A 23,307-nucleotide genomic window follows, 5' to 3' on the forward strand; every position below is an offset into this window, starting at 1 on the left:
TGAAGGAATGCTCTGCATTTTTGATGGGTTATTAGATATACTTTCGTTACAGTAACACTTGGGGGAGGCCCGATTTACTGACTTCATGAACATGGAACTGAGTTCTTTCTCCACCTATGCAGACTGGTGTGAGTGCCTAAGAGGTTGTTTCTGATCTTCAGAACACAGACGTTTGATTTGATCATTAATTTTATATTGGACATCCTGAAGTAATATTCAGTATCTCAATTATTCAGATGTTTATTACAAGCCAATATTTTCTTATATATTATTATTATATATGCATGTATATATATGTATATATGTGTGTGTGTATATATATATATATATATATGTATAGTAATGGTACCTATAATTTATTTTTTTGTACTGAGAGAAGGATGATGCCACAGTCTGGAGGGAAGTAACCATGCCAGAAATGTCAGGTGCTGGAATGTTTGAATTATGCTGTTATTCATGCATGATGGTGAGGCTACCAGCTCATCCTGTGACATAAGCTCTGTGTTGTTTTTCTGTGTAATCAGTAACATTTCCCCCGATCCTGAGAGTTCACTATAGATATTTTGGAAAATAAAGAGTGAAGAAGAGAATAATTTACTTATAATTCTACCCCTCAGAGATGAGCACTTCAGTGTTTTATCCTTTGTGTGTATATACTCACAGGTATCCATTGTATTTTGCTTTTATTTATATGTACAAAATGGGATCACGTGCTCTATCTCATACAGTTTAAGTTTAATGCGTCATGTTTATATTCCCATGTCATGAAATATTCTCCAAAAACTATAAAATCCATCATGCTCCCAGATTTACTAAAGCAACCCCCAAGTGTTGGACATAAAAGCAATTTTTTGCTCTTTAAAATAACATCGCAATCAGTATCTTTGAATATTTTTGGCATAGCTCTGATTGTTTCCTCTGGATAAATTCCTGCACCTGTCCTTCCTGGGGTAAGGGGTCTGGGAGACTTTTGTAGTATTGGCCCAAGGCTCCCTGGGACCGTTACAGTGGTCAGGCCTTTTGATGTGATGACTGGAGGGAAGGAGGTCTCCCTCTTTCTGGTGGCAGATGCCCCAGTCAAGGCTCCAAACTGACCACTTGGGGCAGAGCCTAATGCCCTGTTTTGATAGACTCTGCCTCTCATTCTAACTGTTTTCTGGAGGAGGGTACCTGTGGTTAAAAAAATAAAAAATCTTGCTTTTAAAATTAAATCTGCAAATCATGATTCTTTATGACTAAAGCTGGTATGTTGGTGAAAAAGTTAATAACATTGTACACAAACGCTGTTTGAGTATTTAAAAGGAGAACATACATTTTTGAGGTTGGTTCCCCTTTGACATTTTCTCAAAGCCAAAAAGTCCAAGCACAGAAGACCTGGCCCAGTTTCCTTTTAAGTTTTTTTTAACAGCATTGACAAGCGGGTCCGGCACACTGGCCTTAGAACTTCCAGAACAGTACCTCTTCCACCGAAAACCCTGAATACATATGCATATTATGTAGAGATGCAATTTAGTTTTCTTTCTTTGTGTGCATGTTCCAGGTAAATGTTTCACTATTTTTCACAATGGTTTTGGGCTTAAAAACACCCAAATTGTCTAAAGAATAATGACAACTAACAGTTGTGGGCAATCACCTGGGATATGGGCTGTGCCCTAGGTTCTTTATATACCTATTTTATTCTTCAAAACAGCCTTCCCCTGCTCAGTATTTTATAACAGATGAGCAAATCGAACCTCAGAGAAAGGACTTTCCTCAAATCTGACTGTATGTGAAGAGCCAGATCTGTCTGGTTTCACTATAACACTCTGCTCCCCTGGGGTTCTGACCATGGTTCCTTATTCCAAGCCAAGTGATTTCTCTGCATCCCCACCACCATTTCAACCACTGATTTTCTCATTCATTTAATGCATGTGGAGCAAATGCCCTGAGTCAGATGTTAGAAATAGAAAAATGACCAGACAGCCCTCACCTGTGATGACTTGGCGAGGAGGACATGGTAACGAGCAACACAGTGCATTGTGATGGATAGTACAAAGAACTGTGAAATCTTAGAGAGCATGTGACCTCGGCAGCGGGTCAGATTACCTCGAGGCCTCCCCTGTTGACTTTCATTTCTCTAATATTCTCTCATAGTCCGGTTCAGTCTCACACACGTTCACACACTTTTGCAGATCCTCAAGCACACTGCCATACGACTCCCCAGGCAGTAAATGAGTGCCAAACAACGGAACAGAGAATATGCTCAGAGAATAAGGAGATCAGAGGAGATGGAGACGGCTTCTGGGAGCAGCAATTAAGGGCAGCTATGGGTGTGTACCTGCTTGTTCCACACCTGTGACTGTGGCTGAATGAGTGTGATTATCCTGGAGCGAGCAGAGAATGAGGCCAGGGCCTCACGTCCCTCAGGATTGAGGGGCTGGGTTGCACCACCAGGAAAGCAGAGGTGATATCTGAGAGTGAGGGGGTTTAGAAGGGATAGTGAAGGGGGAGAGAGTGACTGCGCTGAAGTTCATCCCACGAAGCTCCTTCTTCTGTCTCCCCCCAGGGAAGAGAGGCTCATGGGACAGGTAGAAGAGCTGCGCCCTGAGTGTGGGGTCTCCAGAGAACTGTGCAGAGGTGGATTGTGGTGGCCTGGGAGATGCAGGACTAGGGCGCTTCATATCCCTGCACTTCTGGGCTCTGTCGCGTTAGAGGCCTTGATTCCCCACAGTGGGTCCTCTCTTTCCAGGCAACACAGGGAGGGTTCTATTGAGTCACAAGCCACTGCTGTTGCCCGGCACTTGGAACTCCTGTGTCCAAGGTTAGCAGATGAGAAGAGTCCCCATCATAGCAGGTGGCTGAGCTTGATCCACAGGGGGAGCAAGGCTGCTGCTATGAAGTGGGACCAAGGACGAACATATGTAGGACTCAGATTATCAGGTGGGTATCTCTAGATATTCCCGAGTTTTCAGGATCCTCCCAGGAACGTATTTTCTAAAAGCTCTTTCTATGATTCTGTGGGCAGATAGGGTTGAAAATTGCTGAGTGAATCTCTTTTTTCTCATTCTATTTCCTTTCTAAGATAACTTGCATTGTATTCATAAGAGATAGATAATGGAACTAAGATTCATTAAGTAGGAGGAATTCAAGATACATGTTAGGTAATAAAAACTCAGGTGCTTTATTTAATCTGGAGAAGAACAGAGAACACATAGAAACGTGGTAAATAAAAGTACAGGGAAAAGTCAGGTAGTTTTTTATTTTTCTATGCCCCAGAATAACATTTTTTCCTTTTTCTTCTTACACTTACGTTTAACAGAATAGCTATTGTTTTCTTTGTTATGATAAACTTACCCCAACTTATTGTTTTCTTCTGAATATTATTTATGTTCTAATTTTTAGGCATGATTTGTCTCTTCTAGGATTAAGAAAAAGGTCTGTTGAGATTGCTTCTTTTCCCTTAAGAGATTTCTGTATTTTAGATAAACAATGATTTATTACGAAATTTCCATATTTTATGTTCGTCTTTCCAAAGAGAAGGCTAGTATCACCCCTCACAAAGTGATAACCCCGTCCCCCAAGCTTCTTTCCTTCAACTGTACTCTCACATTCGGTCCCTAGCTTGTGGAGTAAGATCTGTCTATAGTGAGGAAATTCAAGTAGATGCCTCTTAAACTATATCATCTCTGGACAAGATAGGACATAAAAAGCAATATTGTATCAATGGGGCATGGAGAGATTCGTGCCACTCTTAAGGATATAAAGGAAGCAGGGTTAGTAGTCCCCATCATATCTCTATTTAATTCACCAATGTAGGCCCCAAAGAAAGTTGATGGATTCTGGAGGTTGGCTGCAGACCACAGCAAGCAGGCTAAGGTGTCTTTGCTAGAACAGATAAATACAACCTCAAGTATATGGTATGTGGCCATTTATCTGGCAACCTCAGATATATGGAATGTGGCTATTTATCTGGCAAATACATTCTTTTGGAACCCCATTAGAAAAGAAGATCAGAAACAGTTTTTATTCACATGGGAGAGACAAGAATATACATTTATAGTTTTGTTCCAGGGCAATGTCAACCCTGTTGCTTTCTGATATATAATAGAGTTGAAAGAAAGCTGCCCTGCCTTAAGATCTGTGGTTGACTGAATAGGATTCTTCTCCCCTACAGGTGCCCATGTCCTAATCGCTGAACCTGTGAATATGTTACATTACATGGCAAAAGGGCCTTTGCCGGTGTGATTAAGTTAAAGATTTGAGATAGGAAGATTAGCCTGGATTATTGCGGGGGGGCAATGTAATCACAAGGGCTTTACAAGGGAAGGAGGGAGGCAGGGGACTCTGAGCCAGAGAAGGCAATGTAGTGGGTGGGGTGGGGGTGAGAGAAGGGGAGAGAGAGAGAGAGAGAGAGACGAGAAGAGAGAGAAATTTGAAGGTGCTACTATGCTGGCTATGAAGAGAGACAGGCCATAAGCCAAGAAATGCAGCAGAAGCTGGAAAAGGCAGGGAAATGGATTCTCCCTTAGAGCCTCCAGAAGCAACACAGCCCTGCTGACTCCTTGATTTTAGGACATCTGACCTCCAGAACTGTAAGATAATACATTTGTGTAGTTTTAAGCCACTAATTTTGAGTAATTTGTTATGGCCATAATAGGAAACAAAAATTTCCCAGAGAGCATCAGAGTGATGGCATGAGATAGGGTGGTTTCAGGGATTGGTGAATTCAGCATCTTACTGCCATAGTCCAGGTCCTAGGTTCTTTATAAAATTGCTCTTTAACTTCCTCAGTGCGGTGTTTGCTGGTTTTCAGGCAAATCTCATGGTGACAAGAGTGCTGCTTTGGTTCCAAGCATTGCATCTTACACCTTACTACTCCGTCAGGAAGAGAGAATGATCTTTGTGTTTATTTTTTAGGAGTAAAGAACACTTTCTCATAACAGCAGAATATTTTTTGACCTGTATGTCCACCATTCTTTGTATTGACCTTCACGTCAAGATAGCTAAAGGAAGCATTGCAAAGAGTTGTGTGCATGTTGAGATATGATGTCGACTCTTTGAATGTTCTTCTCATGTTTCATGAGGATGAGAGATGGCCTTCAGGGCAGTCTGCCCCAACTGGAGTGTTTGTCGAGAAGACGTGCATTTATTGAGTATTTGGAGACACAGATAATAAAGCATCTTGCATGGAGTGTTATAGGATTCCAAAGAAAACTTCATTGAACCCCAGTGGCTATCAGGGAGTAAGTAGCTATGGAAATAGTCATTAGCCTAAAGGCTTGTTGTAATCCTCTTTTGAAAGCTCTGAACTCAGACTTTAAAATGACCAAAATGTACCTATTTGCCTGCAGCACATACTTTCTCAAAGTGATTTTTGCTCCATAAATAGATTGCATTGACCTATTCTGGCCTGTTTGGTTAATTACACTGCATTTTGTCCAGAGGTCCTGCTGAGCAGGCGAGTGACGTCACGGTTCACTGCCATCAGGGGTTCTGTGCAGAACTTTGGGCAGAAATCTTCACAAGAATGGTTGCAACTTCATCGAGGTTTCCACCGCAGCTCAGCAGCTCTGGAAGTGGCCGTCCCTGTGGGAGGAGAGCCTTTGAAAGCAACTGATGAGAAGTGGCTCCGAGTTCATTGAAATCTTTGGAAGTTGCTCCAGTCATCACACAAGAGGTGAACTCTTTCAGTGTATATTTGAAAGGAGATTGTAAACATCATATTTCTTATGGGAGAAAACTTTGGGGCCATGTTCAGTCTTATTTACTATGTAAATTCTCTGTAGCCACTGACTAGTGAAAGGAGGGCTGAGTTCACCAAGGGCAGACTGTGATGTCACAGAAACGGTGCTGGGCCATGAGTCAGGAGATGCGGTTTCTAAACATGGCCTGTCACTGACGCCCTGTACTGGGCTGGGAGTTGGAATGAATCTCTACTTAACGTTTCCTTGAAAGCAAAGACCATGTTTTGTACTTACTGCTACTACTGTTGCTGTTGTTTTTGAGTGCTTACTGTGTGCTAGGTATTGTGGTGGGTGCTTGACTAGCTCATGAAATCTCCACATGCCAGGGAATGTCTGTAGATCTCCATTTCACAGATGAGGGAACTGAGGCTTAATGAAGCCCAGTGACCTTGCCTAGGGTGCAGGACTGTCTGGTTTCAAGGCCTGGGCACTTCCTTCCTTGAGATCTACGACAAGCAGCGTTGGTCCTAACAACCCCTCACCTTTACAACAGCAAGTCTCAAACTTGCTTGCTCATTGGAATCACTGGGAGAGCTTTCCTTTAAAGAATACTGATGCTGAGGCCCGTCCCCGGTGACATAACTTGCCCAGGGTGCAGCTGAGCAATGGGATTTTTAATGCTCCTCAGTTTATTGTATTTTGCAACCAGGATTGAGAACCTCTGCTTTACATGAAGTTTCAGGGTTTGGGGAGAGAAGGCTGGGGAGACACTTCCTGATTTTGAAGCTCCAGTTTTCTGAGGGCTGGCTTTTCTTGGCATGGCCTCTTGAAGAGCTCCTTTAAATTCTAGAGTCTTGGAGTTGGGACTAAGAGGCTGGGGAGACACTTCCTGATTTTGAAGCTCCAGTTTTCTGAGGGCTGGCTTTTCTTGGCATGGCCTCTTGAAGAGCTCCTTTAAATTCTAGAGTCTTGGAGTTGGGACTAAGTTTCAGTGCGGCTCTAGAAATGTGAAGTACTTGAGAAAGGAAATAAGTAAATATTTGGGAGGGACACTTGAATGAATTGGTTTAGGATAGACTTGATGCTGGGGGCAGTTCTTTTTTAAGAGAGAAAGAGTGTCTGTGTGTGATGATGTGATGGCATGTTTCCACGTAATCAATCCAGACAAAGCCATGAGCAAAGGAAATGGCAGAGATGAAAAAGGTCACGAATTGGTGGACAATGTAGAACTAGCCACATAGTAAATGAGATGATATAGTTTGGAAGAGACTAATTGGCTCACTTCTTGGACACCCATTAAACTGTCACATATGACCATGGCCCATTTAGCAGATTACTTTTTCTAATGCACTAAATGGTACAACACCTGGGCCAAGGAGTTATTTGCTTCCGAGCTATCCATTCACTTTCCTGCTCTTCAGTGCTGAATGCTTTTCTTTTATTAAAGAGGGAGGTTTGTTGAAAAAATTCGTATTTCAAAAATCATACTCTTCTGGGTGTTTTAGAGAGTGAAGTTTTCTCCTACTCAGAAAGTCTTGCTTGCATGCCGGTCTTTCCATCAGAAGTGAGTTCCTGGTTTGAAGTAACAAGTAACCCTATGTGAAATAAAAATCCTCAAGGTTAAGGGAGAAAGGAAAGAGAATGGGTGTGGCTGGGGAATTAATGCTGGGTGGGATTAGGGACAATTTTCATGCATGAGTTTCATGCATGCACAATTATGACTGATAATTGTGTTCCCTAAAGAAGAGGGGTACTATATGTCTTGGAGCGTTCATAACAAATATGGATATATATATGGTATTCATAAAATGGTATTGAGAAGATGGCAAAATGAATTTTTTTTTAATCATTGTCATGAATAGATTTTTAATTGGTCTTCAGATTCAGACGTTTCAAATCTAAGAATGTTGAGGTGACTGCAGGAGTAATTCTAGTGGAAGAAAAAGGAAAAATGAGAGTTATTTCTTGAAAGTAAACCTGAGTGCCATAAAGAATTATCTTTTAATAAAACCCAGACAGGAACAAGTTCAATCTCTTTCTGAGTTCAGGGTGAATTGTGTTTCAAGTTCAACTCTTCAAGGTTCTTTCAATAATGTCAAACTATTAAGTACGTGTGTATGAGATTGGGTAAATTCAATCTTTCTTTTCTCACCGTTTAGCAAACTGATTGTAAGTGGATCATTGTAGTCATGAAATATTTTGACTGTTTTGTGGCAGTAATGATGAAGGCAGCAATCAAAACAGAATTAAAGGTACACCAGGTCTTTTATTTATTCCTGTATAAGAAAGAGTATTCTATGATTACATGCTTTTTCAAACACAGCTTGAATGAATGAATATTTTCCTGCATCAATATTTAAAAATTAAGTATATCTGCCAGTGGCTAAACTCAGTCTCTTAAGGAAGGAATATAAATAAACATTTGTTTTTTGTGTGTAAATTAGAATCACCACACACTTCTCTCCCAGATTGCTTTATCATATCCTTTCAAGTTTTATGGATGGTGTTTTCCATAACCAGCAGGTACTATTGTATTTTGCCTTTTATTTTGCTGGTAAAGCTATCAAGCTCGAGGATTGTGCCGACCAGGACTCGGGATTTTCTAGATGATAAACTAGAATTTGGACCAAGGAATAAAATGAACACCGTGTGGTTTCAGATGGTCCCTGTACACAGCTATCTTTTTGGTTAAGTTTATTCTAGATTCACAGCTTAGGGAGAAGAGCTAGTTCAAGGCAATGGGAGCAGACAGAATTGGGAAGCTAGGAAAATTGCCAGGGTTTGCCATTTGACTCAGAACACATCATTTATCTTCCTTTGTTTCCGTATGTTCATTTGTTAAAGGAAATTTGCAGAAGACCATATTTATGAAAGCAAATAGCTCTGGCAGACATTGGTGTATGCTGATAGTAGACTGATACAGTTGTTAATTTTTGGCTTTCACCACCCACAGAGTTATTAATTTGTGCCCTTTTGGTAGTATTGATGACCATTCAATACTAGGAATTCATCATGGAGTGGTTTCCTTTTCCTATGAGTACTTTTTGCTCTTCTTTACATGTAAAGCACATGACTCTGAATGCTAGGAAAGTGTCTTACTGTCCATCAATTAGCTGATGACTGAATCATCAAGTTAACCAAGAGAAAATTAAAAGCTAGGGAAAAAAAATCTAGAAATGTTGTATATAAATTGCTATCAATTCAACACCTTAATTTATAATTAGGCATATTTTGGGAGTCTACATTTTGAATGGAACAAAATAACGGTGTCTTATATTTAGTGCTTTATGCTACATGTCCATATACACGATCTCATTTGATCCTTAGATACCCCGGACACTGAGAATGTAGAGATCATCTTCATTTAATTGAGAATGTCTCAAATTACAAACACTTTAAATTTAGTGACTGGCTTAGTGTAGCCAATTCAGGGAACTCTTAAAGGAATGTTAGACTCATATGACTGTTAATGCAGTTCAGTTCACAGATCATGTACGAAATGCCAACCACATACTAGTCACTGAGCTTGGCATTTGTCATCATACCCTTGCCAATTATGCCATTGTGATTTGGGTGGCTGTCATTTGTTGCTTGTTTTTTTCCTGCTTGGGAAATGTTTCTTTTCACTGATGTTAACACAAAATTCTCCATTTTCTAAATCTGCAGAGACTATAAATGTGCATAAACTAAAAATACCAGTAATCTCACAGGTGAATTATGTGATTTTACATCTCATTTGTATCTTTCCCCTGTGGTTGTAACCTTGCCCTAATGTACATTTGTCATAATTCTGAGAATATTGTTACTCTTAAGGGAACATCACAAATAAATGAAGCATTTGACCCAAGAGGGGGCTTTTTCTCAGGGTATTTGTTGATCCATCCATTTCCCTTTTAGGAATCTGTCTGTGACAATTATAAATCTCTCTTAGTAATGTATTGGACCATTCCTACACTTTACTTGTTTCAACTGCTTTTACTTCAACTTGGCACCAGGTTTGGGGAGCCCTGGACTAAGTGTTTTAGTATTTATAGTAGTGGATCATGAGCAGGACTGTCTAGCAGAAATCACCCTTGCAAAGCTTGTTTGCAATGAGGATTTCTGGTCTTCTCCGTGCCTCCCAGCCTCTCAGCCAATTCAGTCGGTCTGGTACGGGGTCCAGGAAACTGCACTTTAACAATCTGGAAATTTTAATATATTTGTTTTAAAAGGATATTAGTATTAGAATATAATTGCTGTAAACCAGGAATGAAAGAAGTTCTCTCGACTGGAAGTTGAGGAATTGGGGAGTTCTGAGGTTTCCACCCATGACGTAATGAAACTGAACCCCCGTTTCTCTCCTTCCACCCAGGTATAGTGTCTTTGCCATCAGCCAGCCCACAGTTGTGCTGAGGCCACAATGTACGCTATGGGAGTTGGCTGTGTTTGTGCTCCCATGCCAGTGACGCAGGATATCAAAAGACCAAATGAGCTAGTGTCAGTGAAATAGCAACACACTATTAGCTATAAGGATAATCACTATTGTTTTGTACCATTAATCAAAACTAGAACTTTTTTTCTACATTTGTTATGGTTTAATCTGGAAAGTGACACTTATAATGTGAACAACAGCATTGTCGGGTGGCATAACACAGATACTGAACACTTAGCACACAATTTATTCACACTTAATGGCTCATGTGCTGCCTACAGACACAATAGCTGCTGTACACACTCAACATTAGTATTCAACAACCACATAGAGTAATCGCTTCCATTTCTTGGCCAAGTCCAGTGACAAGGTCACTGCCCTGATGCCAAGTATGTTGTATGTCTTACGAGGCATCTTGTCAGAGCTCTTTGAAGGGGAGGACACTGACCCAGCAAGGCCTTGGTGTTCCCGTCTCTTGGGAATCAACTGTTTCTTAAATGTCACCACCTCACACATCCTATTCTGCAATGGTACTTAGCTGGCTTGTGGTCTGATTTGGTGAGTATTTCAAAGAACTGAAATTTTTGGAATACGAAGATATGTCCATGGGTAACAGGAAACCGACTGTCTTTATCTTGTCCCTAAAGAAAGCAGAATAAGAGGAAGAGAAATAAGACTTTTTAGTGAGTTTTTATGCAGAATACTTAGTATTTTCCCAAGCCACCAAATACTGCCTAAAGTGTTAAAACTGCATTTTAAATATATCACAGTATTTTCTTTTTTGTTTACTTGATCAACAATAATGCAAGACTCTATGTTGGAACTGACCTTTTAATTAAGCCCAGTGAATAGCGCTGACAAAACTGAAATTTGAAACTATTGAGGGAGGGCCTGGATGCCTGAGGACTATTAGCTTGATGTTTAAAGTTAAAGAATATCATGTTGTCTCAGGCGGAGGGTCTTTTCACATCCAAGCTCGTCAGTTGAAATGAAACAGAAATTTGAGGCAAATATTTCATAAGCCAGGTCAATCTACAGTTATGGGCTTTGAAGTAACTGAATATCCATCACGTCTGAAGAATAACAGGAGAGACTAGTGACAGCAATTGATCCAGGGTTATCTGAGCAATTACATCTTTTCCTTTTGCCCACTTCTCCTTTTTCCTCTAAAAGTGTTATGTAGAATTTTGACATAAACCAGGATAGTTTGCTCCTAGGAATAAGCCTAAAGAATAGTGTTTAAAATGATTGCCTTTTCTCCACTCTTGTTCTCTCTCTCTCTCTCTCTCTCTCTCTCTCTCTCTCTGTCTCTCTCTGTCTCTCTCTGTCTCTCTGTCTCTCTCTAAAGATATTATTTCAGTGAATGACTTTTAGTGACCTGCATCTAAGGGAACGCATCTGCTCCCTCCCTTGGGAGAAAGACCAGTGGTTCCATGTATTGGGATCAATGAGATAATAACTGCTGCCACTTAGTAAGCACTCACTTCACTATCTCACTTATTCTTCACAATAACAATATTATGATTCCCTTTTTACAGAAGAGTAAACTGGCATAAGAGTTTCCCAAGACTGTGCTGTTGGTCAGTGATGGAGTCATGGTTTTAGCCCTGTGATTCCATAGGCTGCCTTCTTATCCACCTTGTATAAAAAAAAGAGACTCTATGTATATGTTAATGTGTCTGGCTTCTCCTATCAGTGAAAAAAAAAAAAGCATTTGCAATTTTAATTTACTATATGGACCCTTAAGTGTCAGAGGAAAAGGTTGGATCTCTGTGTCAAAATTTAGGAAAAATTACAATTCCCATCTCTAGTAGCTGAAGAACATTGGTTCTTAGAAATATTGACCCTGGATTATTCTGTAAAATACTTTCTTTGTATAATAGGGAAAAAGTTAATAAGCAAGTTATGCATGATGTTTGACTGATTCAAAAGCGAGTTCAAACAATTTGCTCTCCATAAGTCTTTGTAAAATTCTTTGAGAGCTATTAAAAAGTAAATAAATTTACCAAAAGATGAGAGGACAGACGTAATGACATGTTACTTTACTAGTTAATCCTTGAGAAAGTAAAAAACAAAATAAAAAAGGACTGAAAAAGAAAAAAAAACATGCTTAATTTTTACTCAACAATTCCCTGTATCTACAGGACTTTATGCCAACCCAGCTGTTGATTTTAAGCTATTACTGACTTTCTTGTTTTAACACAATTCTAAAATTGGCTCAGTATTTCCAATTAAAGTCTATTCCAAATTAGAAATGGATTGTGTTATGATAGTTTATTTGTTGGCACTTGGAAATTTGAAACTGTTTTGCTTCAGAAAAATAATACGTTATCAACTTTGGGTTGGTTCCCAAACTATCACAGAAATTAATATAAATTGAAATGGGTAAATTGATACTACCATATTTCTTAATTAGCATTGTAGGACTGTGAGAATAATGGTTTAATTGCAAAAAAATAAAACATTATAAAACATGGGCTGTGCAATTTCAAACTATGTAGATACAAACCTGGAAAGATAGCGATTAAAATCTGAATGATGGTTGTTCATTTAGTGGGGATGTGGAAAATTGTCCTTTTTATCATTTTACTTTGAATATTGCATTTATATTTTTCGTAATTTGCAATTTTTTTTTACAATGAACATTTTGTGCTTTATATAACTTTATAACTATATATACATATATGTGTATATATATATATATATATTTAGGCAAAGGACACCATTTCTGCCTTTCTTCCCTCGTTGAAAACCCAATGGCCATTGGGACGCAATAGTTGAGTGTGTGTTTCTTGTTTCCATATCCCACATCTGCTCTGTCAACAAACTTCGTTGACTCCACCTTCAAGACATATTCAGAAAGCACTTCTACTGTTATTACCCTTGGCCAAGGAATGACCATTTCTTGCCTAGATTACTTTTTTATCCTTAAACCTGGTTTCTTTGTTTTCTGTATTGTTTTTTCTACAGTCTTTTCAAAACAGAGCTCCTGACATGATCTTTTGTTTTTTTTTCATGAAAAGAGTATGTTACGCACTCCACTTCACTTGGAATCAATTCAGAATCATCGGAGGGGAGTGGAAGGCCACCTGTTAGCCTTTGGCCTTCATCTGTCTCTGCTTTCTTGCTTGCTCACTCCATTGTAGTCACACCAGCCTCCTTACCCTGCTTCAAACACCAGTCGTGAGCCTGCCCAGTTCTCCTGCATTTGCTGTTCTCAACGCCTGGAAAGTTTCTGCCCCAACCCCCCAAATTCTCAGAACTCTCTGTCTCCTTTCTTCACACAAATGATGAGGCATTTTCTGGCTATGATATAAAAATTTCAACAATGCTTTTTTTCCTAACACTTTTTTCTTTCCTTTTAATCGGTTTACTTTTCTTTTAGCACTTACCATTATCTAACACAACATACACTTCATGTGTTTTCATGTTTATTGATTATCATGTTGCAAAGGAAAAATCTCCACGTAGGCAGGGATTTTTGACAATTTTATTTTCTACTGTATCCTCAGTGCCTAGAATTCTGCACATAGTACACCCTCAGGGTATATTTGTTGAGTGAATCAATATATGTAATGAAAGCATAAAAAATAGACTGAAAGTTTAGGAAAGAAACTTATGGTAACACTTACCCCTTTGGAGGACTGGGGGAGAGAGGTATAGGCCCTTTCTCTTTATTAGTAACTTTCCCCCCTTTTATATATAAAACTACTTGAAGAAAATATGACAAAACTCTTGCAGATGAATGCATTGGTATTTGTAACATTAATTTCTGAATATTTCTGTACTTTGAAAATGTTCATAAAAACATTTTTTTTTACAAATTTCCCCCCATAATTACTGGATAAAGAACATACTCCTAACATTCTCAGGGAAGCCTTTTATGATTAATCTTGCTCACTTCTGTGTCCTCATTCACTTCACTGCATTTGGTTTTCCCAACAGTCAGGATTTCTTCTATCTTCCTGTCTTTTTTTGCTCTACCTGGGGTGACCTTCCCATTTTTCTTGGCTGGGCGAAGGCCAGGTGTCTTTCATGACACAGGTTACTCTCTCTGCTCCTGCCATAGAACTTTCCACAAGTGACACACAATTTTCATCCTGTCTTGTAAAGGTCAAATAAGACTGGCTCAACCTTTGTACCCCACATCTTGTGGGAAGGCCCGTGCTCTTTCCAATATTTATGAGAATTCCCCAGGCCTATCACTTATGGTTATCCCTTGATTTGATTTTCTGTCACTGCTAAATTAGATAACTCCCTTATTCTCTCCACAACCATATTCGTTCCATATTTTCTTCTCCAATGATCAGCTAATTGTGGAATCCTGGCCCCTTTTTTCTTGATTTTCCTCCTCCTACTCATAGGAGACAAATGTATAGGGACTCTTGTGAGAGTCTAGGGCAAACTGGAGGTTGGAAGGTTGGTGTGTGAGAGGGAAGTCATGCCCTAGCATAGTAGGGCAGATAAATTGTGCTTGATAGCGACAATCTGCTTTTGAAAGAACTCTTGACGCTACGCACTATAGGGGCCACTGGCCAACTTGCTTCTGAAAGATTCCCAGCCTGTGTCTCCAAAGTTTTCTCAGCCCCTCCCAATTCTCAGGCTCTCCCTAATTCCCTGAATGCCAATTCATGTATTTTGCATAACAGACTGGTTTTCTCTTTGTCTCTTGGCTCTTTTGGGTTATGCCTAAAGGGTCCTTTTTTATGTCACAAAAAAACCCATTAAGGTACCTTCTCCCACAAGAACAGTTCTCTCTCAGAGAGGAATTCTGTGTTCAGCTTTTAAGGTAATTGTGTCTTCTTCCTGAGACACACTTTATTGTAGGGGACAGTTGACTTGTGTGTCTTTGTCACTAAATGAAACTTTCAAGCAACCTTTTGTTTTTGCTGACTCTTGTCTTGCTCAGAGTATGATCATTAATGCTTGAGGAGTAAGAGAAGACTAAATGTTGTCCACTTATTAGCGGTACCTATTAGAGAGGGATGTTTGGCCTCAGATAAATTTGTTCCTTTTGATTCTCAAAATGGACATATGTAGGATGGAGATTGCTTTGGCCTGATGGCCTATTTGGTTATTTTTTTTTTCCTCTACTAGCTAAGACCTTGCTCATTCAGGAGACTGTCTCAGTACTCATCACAGCATACATTTTTTAACTAGCTTGAGGCAGATTCTACATTACCTGCAACCAAAAGTATGCTCAGGGGAGGCTCTTTGGCTGGAATTATTGCCGGTAAAAGAATCGTCTGCAAAAATTTTTTCTTCATTGTCTTGCTTCTTGAATGAAGAACATGCCAGTGATTTAACTGTTCTCTGAGCTTCTAGAATGTCACTGTTTGGTTGTCTTTTCCCAGCTTTCCAGGGATCATTTGCAGCAAATGAATGAATTGGTGAGGAAAGGGAGTAGCGTCTAACAATCATGACGTTACCTACACAGGACACACAAAATTCAAGTTTAAAAACTCTACTTTTAATGAGGTCCACACATGGGAAGTTATATTGATAGTACTTAATTGAAACTAACTAAACAAGACTATTTTTGATTAATTTTGTTTTACATAAAATATATCCATTCATTGATTTATTTGACAAATAATTGAGTGCAAACCATGTGCCAAAACTTTTTTTTGAAGAGATAGGATGTGGTAGTGAATAATATAAAAGTTCTTGCCTGCATAAAGCTTACCCTTTTGTGTGGCAGACAGACAATAAACAAACAATAGATGGTGAAATTCAGGTAGTGATAGATTCTAGGAAGACAAGTAAGGCTGATGAGGGCAAGGGGAGAGGGACAGAGGAGGGTGGGGGTCTGGAGGCTATTTAAATAGTATGGTCAGGGAAGGCCTTTTGAATAGAGACAGCATTTGAATAGAGACTTTGACATATAGAGACAATAAAACGAAACTTTAAAGTGGAAGGAACATGGACTTCTAGAGATGTTCATTCTGGATAGTTTCCTCATGCCTGATTCTAGGAGAACCTGCTCAGCCACAGTCTCTCATCACCTGAATGGCCACAAATAATTGAATTGGCTGGCGCTCACTGGCCTATAATTGTGTGTCTTGGCTTTGTTCAGGACAGTCATTATAAGGAAGCCTGGTGAATGAGAGATGAAAGCAAAGTACGCATGTGCAAAGAAGCAAAGATGCCTTGTGTGGGAAACTGGCTTGCTGCTGAGAGAAATGGAGAGATCGGCGGCCTTAGTTTCTGAGGGCTTCAAATCCAATTTTTGTCCGTAAGTGTCTTCCGATAAATTCTTTTCTTGAGGTAAATCAAATCTTATTTGTTCCTTGTTACTAAAGCACCTTGATTAAAAGAGCTTTATTTCAGGGAGACTTGGTTTGTCTGAATCTCAGCTCTAACACTGTACTGACTGAGCTGGGGCCAGTCATTCAACCTCTACTTAGATATCCAGTTATTACCGGGCCCAATGACACTGACCTCATGGGTCGGTTTTCATTTTTTGGATCATTCAATGAATGTTTGTTGAATCTTTATTCTTTCTTGCCACCACGTCGCCATTAAGGAGCATGAAGTGTAAGAAAGCCCTGCCTTGTGTTTAGGTTTTGAGAGTGCCAGAAGCGTAATTATTTCTTATTTGTGTTTGATGCCCCAGTCTGCAGAACACAGCAAATTATTATGGCCATCCCACAAACTGGAGGGCGCCTTGGCTTTTTATAGCTTGGAAGAGCAGAAGATCAAATTTTAGGCAAGAGTCTGGAGAGAGTTTAAGTTCAAATCTGTCTGAAGTGGTGAACTGCAAAGACTGTTCACAAATTACCTGGAAACACTTTCGGTGGCTGTGATATTACAGCTGCTATAATCATCTAAAAACAGGCTTATGACAACTGGCACATATAAAAGTTTCTGTTTAGAAGGGTTATAAAACAAACTATACTGAAAGGTAGGGAAACACAACAGAAGAAGTTATGCTAATGATAACAAAGTTAAGTTCATTCTTATTTGGGGTCTACACTCCAGCTTGACTGGTTAGCAAATAGGATCTCTGTTCATCTCCCAGGTCACAAGTAGTCTGTATCTGTTAGTTTCTTAGCAATAAAAGGGAAAGGATAGTCAACAGAATATCACAGTGTCATTAGCACAATTTCAAAGATCGCTGCCCAGTGCCATTTATCTGCTGCCAAGGATATGAGTAGATTGAAGAGAATCAGAGGTCCAGCAATGCTGGAGGTTCCCTATAAAGAGTGTTTCTTTTATTTTCCTTGTAGCGAATGAACTCTTTCCTAATAGTTCCAAAGTGAGAATGCACAGGGCAGGAGGGGTGAGACCAACAACCCTGAAAACGCTGGTTGGACTTCTTATCTACCAAATGTGTATACACATGATTACAGATGTTTCCGTGAGAGTTTATCCAACAAGGATTCATTCTGAGCAGGTGCTCTGTATTCTTATTATAACACATAAACATATACACATACAGAAACATATATATACATACTTATGTATACCATACATAAATATGCATACACATTTATATATACATATATACATATATATGTATATATACATGTATACATGTATATATGTATATATATATATATATATATATATATATATATATATATATATCACCAAGTAGCAGTGTCCCTGGGCTGTAGCATAGCTCTGTGGTCTCAGTTCAGTGAGGGGGAAACAACAGGCTTCTCCAAGCATCAAATCTTGTTTTTGCCTCACTACATATACCCAGAACCAACAGAAGAGCTTTTCGTTTTCTGGTGATTCGCTTCCAGCCGCTTTAATTGTTCCCTTTCTTAAAGTGAGACTCACACTTCTGATTTCACGTTGTTCCTTCTCAAAGGATGGGTTTTTATTATTCTGTTTTCAAAAGAGGATTGGACAAGTTTTTAATCTCTCTGGATCTTATCTCCTCAACTGTAAAATAAGGGGATGATCTCTAAAGTGCCTTTCCAGTCACACATTTTTTATAATTCAGTTGCAAGTATGGATTTTGATTGATATTGGAAATGTCTTATTAAAACTCCTAATAAAAAACTTATACCCAGGGTAAATAATAATATTTATCTGGCATGTCTAATGACATTAACCCAACTACTAACAAGTGACCCATGTTGTGTCTTCTTTGTGGTGTCACATTTAATACTCTCAATAGACCTATGGGATAGATTCTACAGTATCTCCATTTTATAGATCAGGAGAGTGAACACAAAACGATGTTACATCACAGACTTGTACAGTTCAAATAGGGCTTGGAATCATTCATTTTTATGTGAGGATGCTAAGATTAAGAATTTTATGTTACCTACCCAGTATTGACCAACTGTTACAAAACTGAGACTACAACCCATGTGTCTTCATGTTCAGGCCAATGTTCCTTCTACTTACGTCACATACTTTTGTAAAAGCACATCACAGAGAAGACACAGGTAAATATAATTTTAAAGTAACTCAACTGGGCTTCCACGCAGAAATTTAATTCATATTCCTTTCTGTGTTTTATTTGTAAAACTGGCAAGAGTTCCCCAAATTTATCAAATGTTTTTCACCTATCATTTGCAAACTCAATGCAGCCAGGGAAAAGAAGACAGTAACCTACAAAGGAAAGCCCGTTAGATTATCATCAGATTTTTCAGCTGATATTCTTATTGGAAGTTACCATCTATATGCCAAAGAAGTAGGATATCAGTTGTGTGTTTAGCTCTAACTAATAGTCTAACCTCCTCTAAGCTTGATGGCATACTCTCTGTTCTTTGAACAGTATAATACTTGTTTTAGAGTAGCACAAGATATATTAAGATCTTATATTACTTTGCCATTGAGAGAAGCATCGTGGAAAATAGATTTGAAGGAGTGTTGTTTACCTTTGGAGTAAGGCAGTGGTTTCCAATGGGAGGAAATTTTGTCCTCTAGGTGACGTGTGGAATGTCTGAAGACATTTCTGATGGTCATGATTGGAGGGGGAGAAGCAGTTACTTTTGGCATCTAGTGTTTAGAAACCAGGAGAACTGCAAAACACCCTACAATGTCCAAGACAGCCCCTTACGAGACAGAATCATTCAGTTCTGCAGTAAGGATATATTATTAATACAAAGGTCTTTTTTTCACCAGAAATTCAAATTTCATTATAGGTTATGCTTTCACTTTTGTTATAATAAATAACCAGCAGACAGAATTACTCAGATCTAGAGTTGCACTTGACAAAAAGGAAAAAGCCCCTGATTGGAACCTGTTCCCAAATTTGAAATATAGGGTCCCATTCTAGAGAGAAAAGTAGCTGGTAAATATGACATGTTCCGCTGCTAAGCTGTTCAGAATCTCTATACAGCATTGTCTGAAGCCTTTGACAGATGATGTTAAGAGCTTTGAGTATTTAATTATGTATATCAATTTTATTTGAATACGCTGTGTGTAGGCAAGACAATTTAAATGTAAGATGTAGATTTTTGCTCTGCTGATTTCTGACTTCATGTATAGTCTTCCCATTCAAAATTGTTTCCAGTAAAATGTGAGAGCTTTGATTTTTAGACTATATTAGGCATTGGCCCAGTATCTTGAAGTCTTCCACCTGGATAGTAGGTTGAATTATGTATGACATACATTCATATAGGACAGTAAAGTTCTTTGTAAAACATGGATAAGCAACAATATCTGCCACTTGTTATGTCTTTGCCAGGTGCTGTACTAAGCACTTGGTCTATTATTGCAACTAATCCTCAGAACCACGTGAGATAGGTACTGTAACATTTCTAAATGAAGAAAGCAAAGATTAAAGATGAGTCAAGTGGCTAATGACCAATCATTGGCAAGCATATTTGGCTGACTCTGATATCCATACACTTAACTATTGTGCGATATCGTTCTAATTTAATAAGTGAGCATGCCTTTTGACATATACCCGTTCAGTGTTCTGTTATGTAGCATTTAAACGCTTGAAGCCAAGAAGGAAGAAACACATGGCTTTTAATGTGACTGGTTTCCACAAACCTGCCATTCTTATCTTTCCAGGAATATTTGGAAATAGTTTTAATGTTGCCAAAATACGTTGCTTAAAGAAGCTAAAGAAAATTTTGCCTCCAGATTCAAAATTAATTTACCAAAAGAGACAGGATGGGACTCACCACTGTTACCACCAAATGATGCAGTTATGTGAGAAGTACAATAAGCCTACTATTTAGGAGATACTTGCAAAGATGGGCACAGCCCAGAGGAGCTATGGACTTTCTTTACCTTGGTGTTCCTGCATAGCTGGTGCTGACTCAGTGGAAATACCACCATGAAGTGTTGCTAGAGACTGTCCAGGTGCTTTTCCGAGCTTACCAAGGTCTGTGACGTCCTCTTCCCATTCATCTGCTGATTGGCCCCCTGACTCTGGGCTTCTCTGACTACTTGAAATCAGCTTCATCCGAAGAGCTTGATTCTCTTTCTCCAGCTTCTTGATCTCTGCCCGCATCTCCTGGATAACTCTCAGGAGCTGGCCGTTAGCTTCCATTGCCTCTTCTCAGGTCGCTCTTGTTTGCTCCTCTGGGGAGACAGGTCAACTTTGGCTTGTAAGCCAAGTGCACAACCTACTCAGTGGGACGGGTTGATCTTGCCCATAAACCTCCCTGAACAATAGATGTCATTCTTCTCTGTGCCATCTTTCAGCACCTGGGGAGTTAGACTGTCAAGAGAGGTAAAGGATTCCCATGACTTATTCATTCTGGGTTTTGTTTTTCAGAACAGAGCTTTTCTTTGTATTTTGTATTTCATATCAGTCCACAGTTCTAGAATATTGCTCTGTGTCTGAAGAGAAAAGAATGCTCCAAAAATGTCCAGTGAGGAACAGAGGTTCTTGTTTCTGTCATGAACTCAGTACCCTAACAGTCACTCAGTTTGTTTCTCTGTTGCTACTTCTGGGATCAAATGGTTCATAGAATCACCAACAGTCACAAGTACATCAAAACCAACACATAAGAATTATGCCTTGTCTTCTCTGTAAAATATGTCATGATTCTGTTCTTTTTGGGTAAATTGTTCATTTTCACACCTGTTGATTAAGGGTAACAATAATTATAAGGGGTCTTAAGAATTGCAGTGAGATTATTTAAGATGTTAATAATTGTACATATATTCCTCAAGATAAGGTTAAGGACTTCTCAGTAGGTTTTTATTTTGTAAGCATTTTTGCTGTTAATTGGTTTTAGAGTGTTTGCTTGGGTAAAGGCTGCCCAAGGATATTTTAGGAATGTAAGAAGATACCGGTTGGGCATTAATCTTGAATGAGAAAGACATGAACATTTAACAGCTTTCATTACCTGTTTCCTGAAGAGGATTCTTTGTTGGGAATGAAAAGTACAAATCTTAAATAGTATATGCTCTGATAACAGTATCAGTTTGGAAATTCAATTAATGTTTAAACACAAATGCTCTTTTGCAATAGGGTAAAAATGATTAGAAAAATTTTGATGGTGATGGTTTTCTGTGAACATTTGTTTTCTTGTGTTTTCTATGTATATTAATGCTTTTGCGTATCCTGATAAATATGTGTTGATTGATCAAAGGCTGCAGATGGAAGAAATGCTTGGAGAAAATATTCCTTTTTTAGTCATACAAATTTATTTTATACATTTAATTTTAGGATGTGCATACTAAAAAGTTAGTCTGAAAAATAATAAGGCTGTTTTGCTATCCAGTTGACCCTTAAACAATATGGTTTGAACTGCAAGAGTCTACTTATGTGTGGATTTTTTTCCACAAATACCTGTACTGTTTTCAATCTGTGGTTGAGAGTCCAGGGATATGAGGGGCCAACTATATGTATTGATCTACCCCATTTTATATAGAATGCTTGATAGCATATACGGCTTTTGGCATCCATGGTGCTCCCGGAACTAATCCCCATGGATACTGAGAGACAACTTAAGTTTTTGGGGAGCCAGAAGTTGTATGCTGATTTTTAAATGTATTGGGTTTGATGCCCCTAACCCCCACGTTGATCAAGGGTCAACTGTACTACTTCTATTTGTATTTAAATGAATTTCAGTCAATATATGTGTGTCAGGTATTTTAGAGGCTGTAGAAGTGGGATGTGGAAATATGGAATAGGGAGAAAGATGGATCTTAAAGATCATCCAGTCTAACCACCTCTCAGGGGTTCACATCTGTTCCACAGTATCTGTGTAATGGATCATTGACCCTGTATTTGAATATTTCCCTTATAGGAGAGTCCCCTTCCTACCAAGGAATGCCACTTACTTTTTAATTAAAATTACTTTCATTGACCAAAAATTGTCCTCCAGGTAGCTTGTTCCTAGTGCTTCTCTTTGGAGAGGTTATGTAACCTGTCCAATTCCTGTTTTAATGAAAATTCTTGTTCCATCATGTCTACGCTCCAGAATAAACATCCCCATTTGTTTCAACTGTTCATCATCTAAAGTGGGTTCAAGGACTTTGAGTCCATCATGACCAATCTCTTTCGAAAATGTTGCCAATTGTCGATAGGCCTAAATGCGTTCTCCTGAAGACGCCCAACCAGCTTGGAGAATACTGCCATAGTTTCTGTAAAGTGTTTTGTGGGAAATATTCCACAAAAGTGGGCAGTAGAAATCATTCTTGGAATTGCATTCGGTCAACAAAGGAAGAAACAAAAATAGCTTGTATAATTTTTGGAAACGACAAGATATTATTCATAGACAATTTGATCTTATATCTAAAAAGCCCAAGAAAATAAATAAAAAACATTGTTTCATAACCTACTCCTAAGTTAAAAAGATAAACATTTATAAATCAGTAGTTTTCCAAAATAGTATTAAAACTATTTAGGAACAGGTAATGGAAAAATATTCCACTGACAATAGGCCCTACAGAGAAAAAACTCAGGAATTATCTTTTTAAAAGTTTGTAAGGTTTATAATGAAGAAAATCTAATGTTTTACTGAGCTAGGAAACTTAAGAAAATGGAGTCTATGCACCTGGTGAGAAGACTGTACATTTTAAAGAAACAGAATAGTTTTTTGAACTTAAAAATCTTGAGTAAAACAGAAGAATGTCCAACTCTATATAGGATAAATTCTGTAAGAATTGCAAACTAATACCCCAAAAGGAAAACAATTCCTATCTCTCTGTGTTAAGATTTTTGATGATTTTTATTTACTTCTGCAGGCTATCTGCATTTTAAAAAATTCTATAGTTCCATGAAAATCTCCTATGATGAAATAATTAAGTAATGAAAACAAAATAGATGTGAAAAAAATGTATTAAAATGAACTGACATTA

At 38.6% G+C, this 23,307-nt stretch overlaps 1 protein-coding gene and 1 long non-coding RNA gene across 3 annotated transcripts in view; one reads left to right on the plus strand and one right to left on the minus strand.

Moving 5' to 3' along the window:
* The window catches only part of LOC141567356 (uncharacterized), a 56,387-nt gene that overhangs the window by 27,424 nt on the left and 5,656 nt on the right, over window positions 1-23,307 (plus strand). Inside the window, exons 3-6 of the long non-coding RNA XR_012489956.1 lie at window positions 2,172-2,309; window positions 2,729-2,919; window positions 4,897-5,222; window positions 5,422-5,656. This is a non-coding gene — a long non-coding RNA (uncharacterized LOC141567356). The remainder of the gene's footprint in view (window positions 1-2,171; window positions 2,310-2,728; window positions 2,920-4,896; window positions 5,223-5,421; window positions 5,657-23,307) is intronic.
* On the minus strand, window positions 7,910-20,573 carry CCDC195 (coiled-coil domain containing 195). 2 transcript variants are annotated; one of them, XM_019736617.2, is made up of 3 exons: window positions 20,371-20,573; window positions 15,257-15,503; window positions 7,910-10,715 (listed from the first exon to the last, which is right to left on the minus strand). In XM_019736617.2, exons 1-3 carry the CDS (start codon window positions 20,540-20,542, stop codon window positions 10,592-10,594), a joined length of 543 nt encoding a protein of 180 aa, XP_019592176.2. In that variant the 5' UTR covers window positions 20,543-20,573; the 3' UTR covers window positions 7,910-10,591. The 2 variants fall into 2 exon arrangements, with proteins under 2 accessions (XP_019592176.2, XP_019592175.2); XM_019736616.2 differs by having other exon boundaries at window positions 20,281-20,573.

This window comes from Rhinolophus sinicus, linkage group LG01, assembly GCF_036562045.2.
Source record: "Rhinolophus sinicus isolate RSC01 linkage group LG01, ASM3656204v1, whole genome shotgun sequence".
Taxonomy (NCBI): domain Eukaryota; kingdom Metazoa; phylum Chordata; class Mammalia; order Chiroptera; family Rhinolophidae; genus Rhinolophus; species Rhinolophus sinicus.